The sequence below is a fragment of the Orcinus orca genome, chromosome 10 (assembly GCF_937001465.1).
Source record: "Orcinus orca chromosome 10, mOrcOrc1.1, whole genome shotgun sequence".
NCBI classification, from domain to species: domain Eukaryota; kingdom Metazoa; phylum Chordata; class Mammalia; order Artiodactyla; family Delphinidae; genus Orcinus; species Orcinus orca.
In genome coordinates this window covers 11,435,990-11,449,893 of record NC_064568.1, presented here as the reverse complement: position 1 = coordinate 11,449,893, position 13,904 = coordinate 11,435,990, and the positions used below count along the sequence as shown (strand labels likewise).

Sequence of the window (13,904 nt, the reverse complement as noted above, 5' to 3'; positions counted from 1 at the left end):
TGTCCTTTCATTTGTTTTTAAAGCTTTTTGACTTAGTGTACAGAGAAGAGACTCTGCTTAATGTCATTAAAAGCGTCACTCGCAATGGACGGTCCATCATCTTGACGGCGGTCCTGGCTTTGATCCTGGTTTACCTGTTCTCAATAGTGGGCTACCTTTTCTTCAAGGATGACTTCATCTTGGAAGTAGATAGGCTGCCCAATGAAACCGTTCTTCCAGGTGGGTTTGGGATCTTCTGAGCTTTTTTAATGTTAAAAGAGTATTTCCTGATTACAACTGAACTAAAAATGATGACTTTGGCAGTGTAGGTATCTCCCTAACACTCAGAGTGTGAACTGAATACAGGGCTTAGTTTTCACTTCATTCAAAGGGCGGTATGATGTGTCAGTGCTAAGTGTGAGTGTCCAGATGCTACGTTGAATTTATTTACTAAAGTCCTATTTTAAACTAGTACAACATTTTCATAAAACAGTTTGACCATGTATATTGAAAGCATAGGAGTATGCATCCCTCTGGCTTGGTAAATCTACCCCTAGGAATTTATCCTTTAAAAAAAAAAATGTAGAAACAGATGTGTACGGAAGTATGTTCATTGCAGTGTGAAACTGGAAGCGATCTCAACGTAAGGGAGTGTTTCATTAGTGTGGTTCATCCATGGTGTGGTGAAACCTGCAGATATGGTTCGTCTTTATAAACCTTCATGGAAGAGTACCCAGGATATGGTAGGAAATTGCAGAAGAATAACTACAATAGGGTCTGTGTAGATTTTTATTTTTAATTAAAAAGCTCATATATGTCTTATAAAATATGGAAGAATATACCCCCAAACTGCAGTCAGTGGCTGTCTCTGGGGCATTTTTTTTTTTTAAACAATGTGCACGTTTTACAGTGAGCTTATATGATTTTCATTTATAGAAAAAACAGAAGAGATTTCCTCTTTTGAGAGAGAGAGATACATATTCTTGAGTGATACCCAAGTGCCTTTTCCCTCAATTAAAATACTTGACACTAGTAAGTGAAATATTACTGGTTTTTCATCTGGTAGCCAGGCGCCCTGAGTCCAAGGAACAAACTAGAATTGTAACTAAGCCAGGCAGCCTTTTTCTCCCTCCCAAATGCTGCATTCTTGGCATGTAACTCCAGCCTCCAAGTTGACACTAAAAATGGCATTCACTGCCAACCATCCTAGGGTTCTGAACTAAACTGATCTGGGTCTCAGATTTCCACTCCCGCTTCTCATGCAGACTTGGTATAAATCTTGCTGGAGTCTGTATGTTCAGTAGTGTTTGTCGAAGAGTTTCAGCTGTTTGTCTTCAAAGTTGGAGAGGTGCTATTTAAGTGCGATATTTCTAGTAAGCTTACAGGAATTGACATTTCTGGCTTTTTTCCCATACAGATCACCAAATGAAAGTGTAAATTGCATCTCTGCTTTGAATTTATATGCAGGCTTGTCGGGTGTTATTTATGTAAAGAATTGTTTAATCAGCCGTGAGTTGGGGACTTCAAACATTTTAACCATATGTTGCCAGATTGTTCATCATAAAATTTCCTTCTCTCTCCAGAAGCCAGTGAGAGTTTGGCAAGCGAGTTCCTGTACTCTGACGTGTGTAGGGTGGAGACTGGGGAGAACTGCTCCTCTCCGGCACCCAAAGAAGGTAGGACCTCGCAGCGTTACCATGTTAGTGCCAGGCTCCCCCCAGAGGCTTAGATGGTGCACATGACATTGGAAGCAGATGAAAGCAGACTCACTGCTCAGAAGTAAGGCCAGTAGCAAAGAGGAAGGGCTGGGAGAGAGGAGGGGGATGAAGCGGGGGAAAGAAGGCTATGTGGGAAGAAAATAGCTGCTTCATTGATTCAGCCAGTATTTACTGAGTGCCCACTATTTGCCAGGGACTGTGTTGTACTCTAAGATATAATAAACTATAGTGGCAGGGTCGGGGCCGGGGGAGAGGGAGGTGGGCAAAGAGGTGATTACTAGAGAGGATGCTAAGTGCTGAGAGTAAGGATGGAATATAGAAGATAGGCACCCAGCCTAGTACTGGAGTAAGAGTATCACCCAGGAGGTGACAGCTGAACGAAAACAGTAGAATCTTGGGCGAAGGAGGAGGGGTCGGTATTCCTGTTGGAGGAAACAGCGTGCCTGAAGGCCTGGACGTAGAATACGGCATGTTTAGGGAGATAACGATCACGAGAAAGGAGAGCCAGAAGAAGTAAAGCCAGAGAGGTCAACAAAGGGCCAGATCATGAAGGGTCTTACATGTCAGGCTCAGGGGGTCAAAGCTTACTTAAAGGATGATCCAGGTTGTTGAGAGGGGAGTGATATGATGAGATAGGTGTTTTAGCAAGACCATTCTCACTGCAGCTGGAGAAAAGAACAGGGCGGTCAGCAAGTTCTTCCTCCAAAAACCAGTAAGAATGGACAGTTTCCAGTTTAAGGCGATTCATTCAGCGGACCAACTGTAAAAATGTTGCTGGATTTAGCCCTACAGCATCCCCGGTGAGGAACCTGGGCCCTGAGCTGAGAGAAGAGATGCTTATCACTCAGCGTCCTGTCAGCGCCTGTTCGGAGCTGACACTGTAGTTTAAAATCTGAAAACGATAGGGAATATTTTAGATTTAATAGAGGGCAGGGCAATTCTGGGCTTGAGAAATTAGCAAGTTTTAGTGATGAAAACAGTGATGAAAAAGAAAGCCTTGGATGCTCGATTCCTTTCTTTTATTCTTTCTGGCTCCTGTCTGTCCGCTGGTGAGGTGGCATTCAGGAATCATGATGTCCAAATCCCGGTATCTCTTTTCACTCACGTTTCAAATCTCTCCTGACTTGCCCTGTTCGCAGAGCGGGTCCCTGCAGAAGAGACGGAGCAAGATAAAGAGCACACGTGCGAGACGCTGCTGATGTGCATCGTCACAGTGCTGAGTCACGGGCTGCGGAGCGGGGGCGGAGTGGGAGATGTGCTCAGGAAGCCGTCCAAAGAGGTAGCTGCGCCCCAGGGGAAGGAAGAGCAGGGGGGCGGGGTGGGTGGTGAGAGCACCACGCAGTGGGCTCCAGTGTAAACCGAAGACACACAGGCAGGGCTGGGAGCGGTGGTGAGGAGACGTGCGTGCAGAGCCAGCTGCTTTCCTCTCTGGTCACCGTCGAGTTGCAGCCCTGGGAGGAAGCCCCAGTGCGGAGGGGGGCAGCTTCTGCTCTCCCCTCTGTGTATTTAAGCGATTCCTTCCTTCGGGGGCCAGGTCTGGCCTGCATGAACACATTCGTAAACCCCTTAGATCCCAGGAAGCTGCTCTCGGGCACGTGCCACGTGACACTTGGAGAACTCACAGTATACACAGCGGGTGTGAAAAGAGCTGCATTTGTGGCTCTTACACTTTGACACCCAATGTAACGTGCCGAACGAAGCACACGGCGCTGCTGGGGTTTGGGGTGGGCCAGGAGGGCTGGGACGTCTGACTTGGAGGCATCCGGTCCCCTCCTTCTGCCCTGAGCTCTGCAGACCCGAGTGCTGGGGACAGGGGGTAACCCGCTGACAGAGGTGCCTCTGTTCCAGGAGCCCCTCTTTGCTGCTCGAGTGATCTATGACCTCTTGTTCTTCTTCATGGTCATCATCATTGTCCTTAATCTGATTTTCGGGGTCATCATTGACACCTTTGCCGATCTGAGGAGCGAAAAGCAGAAGAAAGAAGAGATCTTAAAGACCACGTGCTTTATCTGCGGTGAGTGGTGGCAGCCTGGCTTGTGCCGAGGGGCTGGGGGAGCCCAGACTCTCCGTGGGAAGGGCCGCTGCCGTTCTCCAGCGTCCCTGCCCTTGGCACTGAGCGGCCCCTGATCTGTTCTGCTGGGGAGCGTCTGGAGTGCCCATGGACTTAGTGCAGCACTTGGCGGTCGGTTTTAAGCAATAAGCTTGGGCTCGCAGAAGCATCATCATACACCATTTGAAATGTATGTGTCTCAGGGTCTCATGGTTGTTGGGCTGCCAGAGCATCTCGTGTTCCCATTCTAAGTAACCAGAATGGAGATCTTGCCTCCACCTCCAGCCTGTGGATGGCTTTACTGCAGATGGTAACAGGTTTTAAGTGGAAATAGAGTCCTCTAAGAGCATACAGTGCAAATGTTCAGAGCTTGGGCTTGGGAGTCAGACCTGGTTTCTGATTAAACCTCTGCCACTTAGCTGTGTAACCATGGTATAGTCACTTCACTTCTCTGAACCTTTATTGTTCATCTGTAAAATGGGTACAATAATATGTACTTCTCTGCCTTATCTTGGGACTTAGGAGAGCTAGTTTATGAAACACGCCTAGCATAGCGCGTGCACTGTGTAGGCACTTAATGATGAGTAGTAAACTGCTACATAAGGGAGGTGCATGGGGTGCCAGAGATATCATTTTCTGTATAACTACAAGGAAATACATGTAAATGCAGATTCATCATGTAGGAATCTGGGAGCTGAGTAGTCATTTCAAGATTGTTCATAATGTAGTTACTAAATACATAAATTTCCTACTGGTGCGTCTACTCAAAGAATGATCATTTTTCCATTTAAAAACTTAAGAGCTTAGATTTTTGTCCCCTTAAAACCATTTAAAACTTCTCCTTTTGACAGAATTCCAGTTACAGAAGTCATAAGAATAGTACAGAGAATTTCTATATACTCTTTCCTCCAGTTTGTCACATGTTAAAGTTTTCCTTCATTTTCTATATTCACACACACACTATTTTTCTGAACAGTTTGAGAGTGGCTGGCACAATGCCCCTTTATCCCTATTTTAATACTATATATTTCCTAAAGATAGGACCCTTCTCTTATATATACGCAATATAATTATCAAAATTGGGAAGTTAACAAGGATGTAATACTCTTACTTAATCTACAGATCCTAGTCAGAGTTCACACGTTATGCCTGTAATGTCCTTTATAGCAAATGATAGTCCCAGGTCATGTGTTGAATTCAGTCCATTGACATTTTTGAAGAATATAAAAGTTAGTTATCTTGTAGAATGTCCCTTGGTTTGGGATTTTCTGATGTTTCCTCATGGTAAGATTGAGATTATGCATTTTTTTATAGGAACATCAAAGAAATGCTGTATTCTCCTCAGTGCCTCATATCAGGAGGTACATGCTGCCAGTTCATCTTATAACTGGTTGTATTAACTCTGATCCCTTGGTTAAGCTGGTAATTGCCCTGTTTCTCCACTGAAGTTACTTTTCTGCTCTTTGTAATTGAGAACCATTATATGAGGAGATACTTTGAGGCAACGTAAATATCCCATTATTTCTCAAATTAAATGTTAACGCACCAGTTTTTGCATCCAGTTTTTTCCTGAGTCTGTGATTGTGATGTTTGCCAAATGATGATCTTCTTCCTTTACTGTTTTTTCTACATTTGTTAATTGGTTTTTTACTTTAAGAAATAACTTTCTCTTTTCCCTGTGTATATTTGTACTTTTGTATTTGTAACACAATGGATTTGTGTGTTTTTAGTTAATTCGATGGGTTATATAACCCTTTACTGTCATAATTTATTCTGATGCTCAGATTGCCCCAGATTTTGAGAGCCCCTTCAAAGCAGGCTTCTGTGTTTTTGCCACGTCACCATCATTTATTATGGACTTTCTTACTTTTTTAGCACCATGAGGTATTCTAGATGCAAGCTCACCTTGCATCTTCCCTGACCCAGCCCTGGTATCAGCCATTTCTCCAAAGAGCTCTGGTTCTGTTTAGTGGAGACTGGTATTTAGAAGCCAAGATCTGGTGACTGGGTGTGCTCATTCCTCTTGGTGTGTCACTGCTCCCAGGGCTAATTAGGGCACAAATCTAGAGGATACATGTATCCACAGAGTTCTCTATCTATTTCATAAACACATGAAAAAGGATGAGTTCACACCCATACCTCTAATTCCAATTCAACAATCAGAGTTTATTCTGTCTCTCTCCCTTTCTATCTTTGTGCTCCCTTCTTTGACAGTTAGATATCTGACTCCCAGCATCACCATATATTTATTTATTTGCTCAATCTAAGAATACACAGAAGCTGTTTTCAGAATTGCTCACCTATACCTCTGCAAAAGATAAACTTACCAGCTGTCATTTAAACTGTATGTCTAGTTCTTTTTGTCCTTCCCCTGTCTCCTCACAAACCTTTTAACGTGTCTCCCTTTTGGCATTTACCTGGGAGAAGGGACTTCGCATTCCCTGGTTGCCTATGTGCACAGACCTGTCACACCCATGCTCATTTAACCCACACACACTCCTGGAACCTAGATGGTGCCTTCCCATCCCCTGAGAAGGCAGCTAAGGCACATGGAGACCAAACAGTGACTGGTCAGTGGCAGAGGTGGAACTCAAGCCCAAGTCCATCTGACCCACGGCCTGTGTTTTCCTGCTATGATGCAAAAGTGAATGCATTTGTAAGGCCAGCAGAGCCCAACTCTTTATAAAGACAGGAGTGAAACCACAGCCTCCTCTGGATGGATGGTTCTCTCGTGGGTTTTTCTGCCCCATGGCTGCTCACTCGGGGCTTTCTGTCTCTTTTTAGGCTTGGAAAGGGACAAGTTCGACAACAAGACTGTCACCTTTGAAGAGCACATCAAGGAGGAGCACAACATGTGGCACTACCTGTGCTTCATCGTCCTGGTGAAAGTCAAGGACTCCACAGAGTACACGGGGCCCGAGAGTTACGTGGCGGAAATGATCAAGGTGAGCGCAAAGAGCTCCTGGAGGCAGGTCACACTCTGGCCTGCCAGCCCGGCTTCAGCTCGGAGCATGGTACCGGGAGCCAGCGGGGAAGCTAACATCCAGCGTCTACTGATCCCTTACCATGGACCGGGCGCTAGTCTCTGGAACTTCGTGAGTCTTTGCAGGTGACCTTCAGAAGCCCCAGACAGGGGGTGTCATCTCCAGGTTAAAGGAGGAAGCACTGCAGCTCAGCGAGATTAGCACACGGCCGCCCTAACCGGGGCTGGGCTTCTAACCTGGATCTCGCTCTGTAGCCCGCCTTCCCACCTCTATGTACTTGGCCTCTCTTCCTGATGATGGATCCCTTTCTGTTTTTTTCTCCTTATATAAGACCTGGTCTCTAAGCGGTATATTTTTTAAATGATCACTCGGTGTAGTTCGGCCTGGTTGGTCCGTTTGGCCTCAGCCTAGCCTTTCTGGGAGACAATTTGCTAATCATCAGGAAGGGATCACGTGATGGAGGAATCTGAGTCCCAAATTAATCTTCTTGCTGACGGGGAGCGTGACCGCCGTGGCCCGGGAAGGGGGAAGCTGCCGCAGGTTTGCAGAGCGCTCTTCTCAGGCAGGGCTTTGTAGAGGCACCAGGCGTGTGCTTTGGGGGTTCCGGGCCAGCTGTCCTTTCATCCCTGTGGTTCTGAGCTTCATTGAAACGTTCAGGGGCGTATGGTAAAGCAACGAGGCATGGATTGTGAAGTTCAGGGAGTCTGTGATTTACATCAGCTCACTGAGGAGAGGGGACGGTGAGCTGGGAAGAAAGACTACATGATTCACTGATCTCCTTCCTGTTGCCAAGGACTTGAGCACGCTGCCCAGGTATAAGTTATCCTAAATGAGCCCTTCTGTGTTTTTTTATGCAGATGTGATTTTAAAGCTTTTTATGCAAAGGAACCCCAGGTGAGGGCTGATCACTGGCGGTGGACACAGGCAGGCCAGTACTCACGGGGCCCTAGTTCTTGAGCACCCAGTTCTGAGGGGCTTTCTGGGGATGCTGTACTGTCTGTACCATGGAGGCCCTTAAGTCTAATTCTGTGCTTCTCATAATTTAATGTACACATGAGTCATCTCGAGAGCTGGTTAGAATTCAGATTCTGATTCAGCAGGCACTGGCAGAACTTGAGATTCCGCATTTCCAACAAGCTTCCAGGGGATGCCAAAGCTGCCGGTTCGTGAATCATAACCGAATAGTAAGAGTCTAACAGAGAAGACAAAACAGATACTGCTTTAAGAAATTATCATCCAAACTGGTTATGTGACTGCCGAGGAGAAGTATTCCTTCTTCTATATGGACTTAGCTGTCTGTGTGGTCTGTGAGGCTCTTCCACGTCTCTTACTGTGTTGAATGAAGAAAACTACCCAAAGTGGGGAGCCAGGAAGAGAGAACTTTGGGGGTGAGGAGAAATAGATGGGGTTTCACCACAGAGATGACTTTTTAAAAGGTTTTAAAAGAGAGAAGGTACAGTACTTCCCTGGCGTTCCAGTGGTTAGGACTCCACGCTTCCACTGCAGGGGGCCCGGGTTCGATCCCTGGTCGGGGAAGTAAGATCCCGCAAGCCACGTGGTGCAAACAAATTAAAAAAAAAAAGAGAGAAAGAAAGAAGCGTAGAGAGACCAGAGCGATCAGAGTAGGAGAAGGCAAGGAGACAAAATAACACAAAGAAGGGTAGAGAGACGAGAGCGATCAGAGTAGGAGAAGGCAAGAGAAAAAATAACACACAGAAGGGGGAGAAAAAGACACGAGTCCCAGAATGAGGGTGATGGATGTCCTCTTTTACAGATGAAAGGGAGGCTTAAGGTTAAGTAAGCTGCCCAGGAAGAGCTCGGAAGCTGGGACGCAAGCCCGGGTTTAATGACCCGGAACTGCACTCCATGACCCCGGCATTGGGAGAACACGGGGAGAGTGCTGGCGGCTCTGGGCCAGGTGGGAGCAGGGTCTGTCCTTAGGGAGACTGGGAATTCTGGTGGTTGTCGGGTGCAGATGTTCACAGGGTAGGTTTCCGGGGTCAGGACACATTAACTGAAATGTCTTCAGGTCCTTCCTTTTCCTTCTCGTGTCGACAGTGCCAGGTTACACCGTGTTTGATCGGCATTCATGCAGACCCAAAGCTATCTGCATTGTGTAAACCAACCTGCCTTTGCATTAAATCCTTTAACGTTTAGAAGAGGTAGCCTGTAGTTTTCACCCTCATCACACATTCCTTTCCTCCCCTTACTTGGTTTGCCTCTCTCTGAACGTGCCCTGTCTTTAAGTCTTCCGGGGGCCAGTTTTGAAGTTTTCTGTTAACCACCTTGCTTTATGGTCACAGAAAACTCTGGTGCACTTCTGGGTTTCTGTCTCGGTCACGAAGACTTAACAGGAGCCTTGTGAGCAGTCACCTGCTGAGGATTAAAAGCCAGAAGCCCCCCCAGCCGGCCACCCAGCATGCTCAGAGCCCCCTGCGTTCACTGCGCTTTCCCATCTACATCATCCTTTGTGTGAGAGCTTCTTGTCAAACAGCCTGAAAATCCGTAGCATCAAAGAATTCTTAACTCTGAATGTCCAAGTTGCTGAGGAACCAGATGTCTCGTGTGCTGGGCGAAGGCCCAGGAAGCGTTCGATCCACCAGCCGAAAGGCAATGCCATTTTGCCCACAGCATTCCTGGCGGTGTCTCGCCCTGAAGCCACATGAATCCTTGCCGGGCAGGCTCCCTGGAGAGCCACAGTGGGCTAGGAACTGGGGGTGCCCAGCTGAGTCACTCAGTGGGGGCTGGCAGCCCGAGGGCACTCAGCCGCCACGGTGGGGCAGGCTCCTTCCCCTCGCCAGCCTGCCCCAGGCATGGGCTCACTTAGTCAGATGCCACAGAGGCAGCCCCAGATGTAGCCCCAGGCGGTGGGGCGGTCCTCAGCATCCCTCCTCGCGAGGCGGGCCTCTGGGAGGAGAAGCCAGGAGCTGTCTCGAAGAAGCCAACTCTGGGAGGCTGCAAATACTCCAGCGTCAGGAGGGAGAAGGGCAGCTGACGAGCAGTGTCAGAGATGGAAGGAAAGGCCGGCCAGGAGTCCGTGAGGCCCTTTGGCTTATCATGTCCCAGAAGAAATGACTGAGACGGGCCCTTTGGGTTCCTCGGGAAAACCGCCTCTTGCTCCGTGGCACGAGGCGGTGGGTGTTGAGTTCTTCTTCAGCTCTCCTTTAGCCCGTTCATTCAGATCCCAGAGACGCCTAAGGAACTGGGATGTCACAGTTGCCAAAAGATGACCCTGCAGAACCAAATGGAAGAGGCCCCGGGTGGCCGCTCGGAGGGTGGGGGAGCTTTGCAGATGCCCCGAAAACAACTGCTTGCAGATGGGGTGTCAGGGATGGCAACTAGGTTTTCATCTCAAAAACCAACTGCTTAGTAGACTCTGCCAGGGGCTCTGATGGGAGAAGGCTTCTTAGAAGCCCAAGCTGACTTTGAGAGGGCAGCTCCTGAGGCTGCAGTTCCCTGGAGAACTGGCCGACGGTCAGGGGGCCAGGACCTCTCTCTGGAAACGGAAACATCTGGAAAGAAGGAGCATTTGATGCTCTGCCTCACAGCCAAGAACTTAGCAACCGGATGTTCACCCACAAATTAGTTTTCATCTAGACATAACAGAGAATGGTTTCCCTCTCCTGATCATCCCGTTTCCTTTCACTGGAGATGGGACCTTTCCTGGCAAAGCCAGGCCCAGGCTGGTGCCTCCCAGGCAGTCATCACCACCTAAGAATGGGATCTGGGGGCAGAACGTGGAAGGTGTGAGTTTTGGCTCCGGCCCTTCCGAGCCCGGCAACCCCGGGCAAGTCCCTGGACTTTCCTGACCCATGTATGAATCGGGGTCAGTGTCCCCTCACGTGTCCATGGGGTGGCGGAAAGGAGAGGAACGTGTGGGCCCGGGGACAGAGGTGGTAAGCACTCAGGCACAGAGCCGTCAGCCGGGAAGCAGAGGGCTGCAGCGTGGACAGCTGGTGCGAACACCGACTCCTAGGTGCCAGGACTGCGTAAGGCGTCTCGGCTGTTGACGTGCTATTACTGAGAAAAGTCAGAACAGGCATCCTCCAGTGGAAAATTCCTGTGTCTTCCTCTCTCTTAAATTTAAAACTGTTAAGTGTCCTTAAACGTTGAAGCAGGACCAGGCTGACGTTATCACTGTCTCTCCGTTGAGTCGGTCACGGATACTTGTGACGTTTGTCTGTGCGGTTAGGGCTGTCCTCCGCTCGGGTTCACTGCCCAGGACCAGGGGTTCCGGCAACATGGGGAGCGCCCCCGGAGTGCTGTGTGTTAGATTCTATCCTGATTATACTGGGTTAGCTGGTGGGTTCGTCTCTTGGCTTTGCGCACATGATGGGAGGTGGCACTGTGCGGAGGTGACTTTGGGACGCTCAGCCTCTTCTGTGACTCTCTAAGTTACAGGACTCCCAGCGCCACCCGGTAGTGCAGAGCCGGTCTCAGATTCGTTGACTCAGGCCCCAGACAGGGCTGAACTTTCAGAGAAATGTGACTACAGAGTGACCTCACTTAGCCCTGGCAGTTCAAAGGAGGAGGAAAAAACCCTGAGTTCCCTTCTCCCCATATGAACTTGAAGTCTGGTGCTACCACACAGAGTTTTGGCGATAGCCTTTGTAATAAGTGGACTGTTTTTTTTAACCCTGGACTATAATTTACGTACCACACGCCCTTGCTTGAATGACGTTTAGCGCTATTTGGCTTTTCTCCATTGCCAGCTGAAATGAGAATTTGTGTTAGTCTATACATGATGATTTGACAGGCCATGCAGTCTGGTGTATTTAACCAGAATAAGTGGTAAATCAGTTGTGAGTATCTTTGCCTGAAGGAATTTAAATACTGCACAGTGGGCGTGTTGTAGGTAAAAGATCAAATGTATGATTCCAAGCAAAGACCCAGCAGCCCAATTTTCTATGACAGTCAAACTCAGGAGAAAAGTCAGTCCTTGAAAAGCAGACCTAAGTTATTCTTGAAAGTTAGAAACTCGAGAAGCATTAAGAGGAGAGGTTGGTAAAGAAGACCAAACAATAACTTAAATATTAAGGCATCTATTTTGCTAATAAAATAGAGATTTCCCTTCTGAAGCTTGGAATTCTACCTTGTCAACATAAGGTGTATTTGCAGAGGTGTGTTTTTGAGTTAATTGCCTTTAGAGACAGGGTGACCAGATGGGATACTGCTCATCCGTAGTTCACAGGGGCCGCTCCAGCCCCTCCTCTTTGCCAGGATAGTGTGTGAATTGACGAGGGAACTGAACGGTGAACTAGCGGGGGAGAACCTTCTTCCACGCCAGCCTGATCCTGGGGCACAGAGGGTGCTCCTGTGAACTCTGGGCTGTGCCGTGCTTCGCCCTGACCCGAGCAGACTGGATCATACCGTGGTAATAGGTCTCGTTTAATCAGTATGTACTGAGATAAATGCTTTGCGTGTATGATCTTGTTTGGTCCCTGTAACAGCACTGCAGGTGGCACCATCACCATCTCCCAGACGGGAACCTAAAGCCCAGGAAGGTCGAACCGCTTCTCCAGGGTCACACGGCTGAGAAGTGCTCGGGCTGAGATTCACAGCCAGGTCCGCTGATTAGCCCACCCTGGAGGGGTCCTGACGCGTGCACGTTCAGCGTGGCTCGATCTGTGCTCGCACACATGCCTCAGTGTTGAGAACCCGCAGCCGTTGGGCTCTGGATGTGGTGGGTTTTCCTGACTAGGACTGGCTCATCTCCCGGGCCCCTCCTCTCCGCTGCGGTGCTGAATTAGCTGCCTTCAGAAGAGGCAAGGGCCGGAAAAAGGGGGGTAGGGAGAAGAGCAGGAGAGAGGATCCCCTAGGGAACGCGCACAAATAACAGGATGGGGTTAAGTCTCTGAGCTGCCGCCGGCACCGCCAGTCAGGCAGCCACCTGAGTCCGGTGCTACAGGGGTTGTTTAAAAGACTGGAGCTCAGGAATGGCAGAGAACAGCTCTTATAAAGGGCGTACCTGCCATAGGTGTTCATTTGGACTTGCTACAATCTGATGAACTTCGTGGGCCTCACCTAAGCTTGGAACAGGGGATGATATTTCCTTTGGTGACCACATTTGGGGAGAGAGAGGGGTTGGTTAAAGGGGAAGGACGGTTCACCGGAGCCACAGCCAGACTTGGGCTCCCACACCCAGGGGACTCATGTGAATGCACAGAACTCCCTGAAAATTAAACGTCAGAGCTTCTGACCCATCCTCCCTTAGGCCTGGCGCTGACTTTTTCTCACAGGTAGAGCAGCCCGCTCTCTCCCCCTGCCTGCCCATCCCCCTACTCCCACCCCCCCACACACACACTGATCCACCGGAGATTTCCAGTTTGTTCCATCTTGTATCAGTTCACTTGACCTCCTCGGACTTCGGGTGCAGGAGGGAGGGGCGTGCACCTAGCGCTCTCCGACCTCCCCTTTCCCGAGTTCTCGCCTCACCTGTGCTTCACTGTGTACCTGGCAGGCGGGCCCTGGCTGCTGATACTGTGACATGGAAACCCTCTGCTTCTGCAGAGATGTACAGGAACGGGTTTGGGCTTTTATGCTGGAATTCCAGTGAGGATATGCTGGGGCGGGGGGGGGGGGGGCGGGGGTTGATAAGATCCCGAGCTGTGTCTTCTGCTTTCCTGCCTAAGCCGGGAGGCCACGGAGTTGCTTAAGATGCCCGCTGGGCTCCGCCAGCCCTCAGCGGTGGGTGGGTAGGGATACAGGCTGTGCCGCCCTCTCACCCGGCCCAGAAAGCTTTCTGAAGCTCGCTGACACCGCGGCAGAGTTCAGGCACGTCGGAGTGAGGGAGAAGTGGAGAGGGATTTGGCACTCGCCCCTTGGCGGCTGGAAACAGCGCGTCAGCATCACTGGACGTGCCACCCAGCCGGCCAGGCGCGCTCTCGCCCCACCCTCTGCACTTGAGCCGGGGTTCGTGTCCATGGCAGCTGCAGAGCTTCGGGTTCCCCACCTAGGCTCACACCACGTCCCGCCCTCCAGTCTGGAGGTACGAAGCCGCCCCTGTCCGGCCGCGCTTCGTGGGCGGCTTCCTCCTGTCCGGAAGCGCTGGGCATGGGAGCCGGGCCTGCAGGGCCCTCCCGGCCCTCTCTTCCGAGCTTCCCACGCCTGCCCTTCGCCAAGGTGTGCGAGGGCACTGTGTGCAGCAGCGAGGGGAGCAGAGCCGTGAACTTA

General features: G+C 49.6%; 1 protein-coding gene across 11 annotated transcripts in view; it reads left to right on the top strand.

Moving 5' to 3' along the window:
• ITPR1 (inositol 1,4,5-trisphosphate receptor type 1) overlaps nucleotides 1-13,904 on the top strand; it is a 320,128-nt gene that overhangs the window by 287,352 nt on the left and 18,872 nt on the right. For all 11 annotated transcript variants that reach the window (XM_049693591.1, XM_033437203.2, XM_033437207.2 and 8 more), the window contains 5 exons: nucleotides 24-219; nucleotides 1,563-1,655; nucleotides 2,837-2,976; nucleotides 3,546-3,711; nucleotides 6,532-6,692. In XM_049693591.1, the coding sequence (XP_049549548.1) occupies nucleotides 24-219; nucleotides 1,563-1,655; nucleotides 2,837-2,976; nucleotides 3,546-3,711; nucleotides 6,532-6,692 (756 nt within the window). The remainder of the gene's footprint in view (nucleotides 1-23; nucleotides 220-1,562; nucleotides 1,656-2,836; nucleotides 2,977-3,545; nucleotides 3,712-6,531; nucleotides 6,693-13,904) is intronic.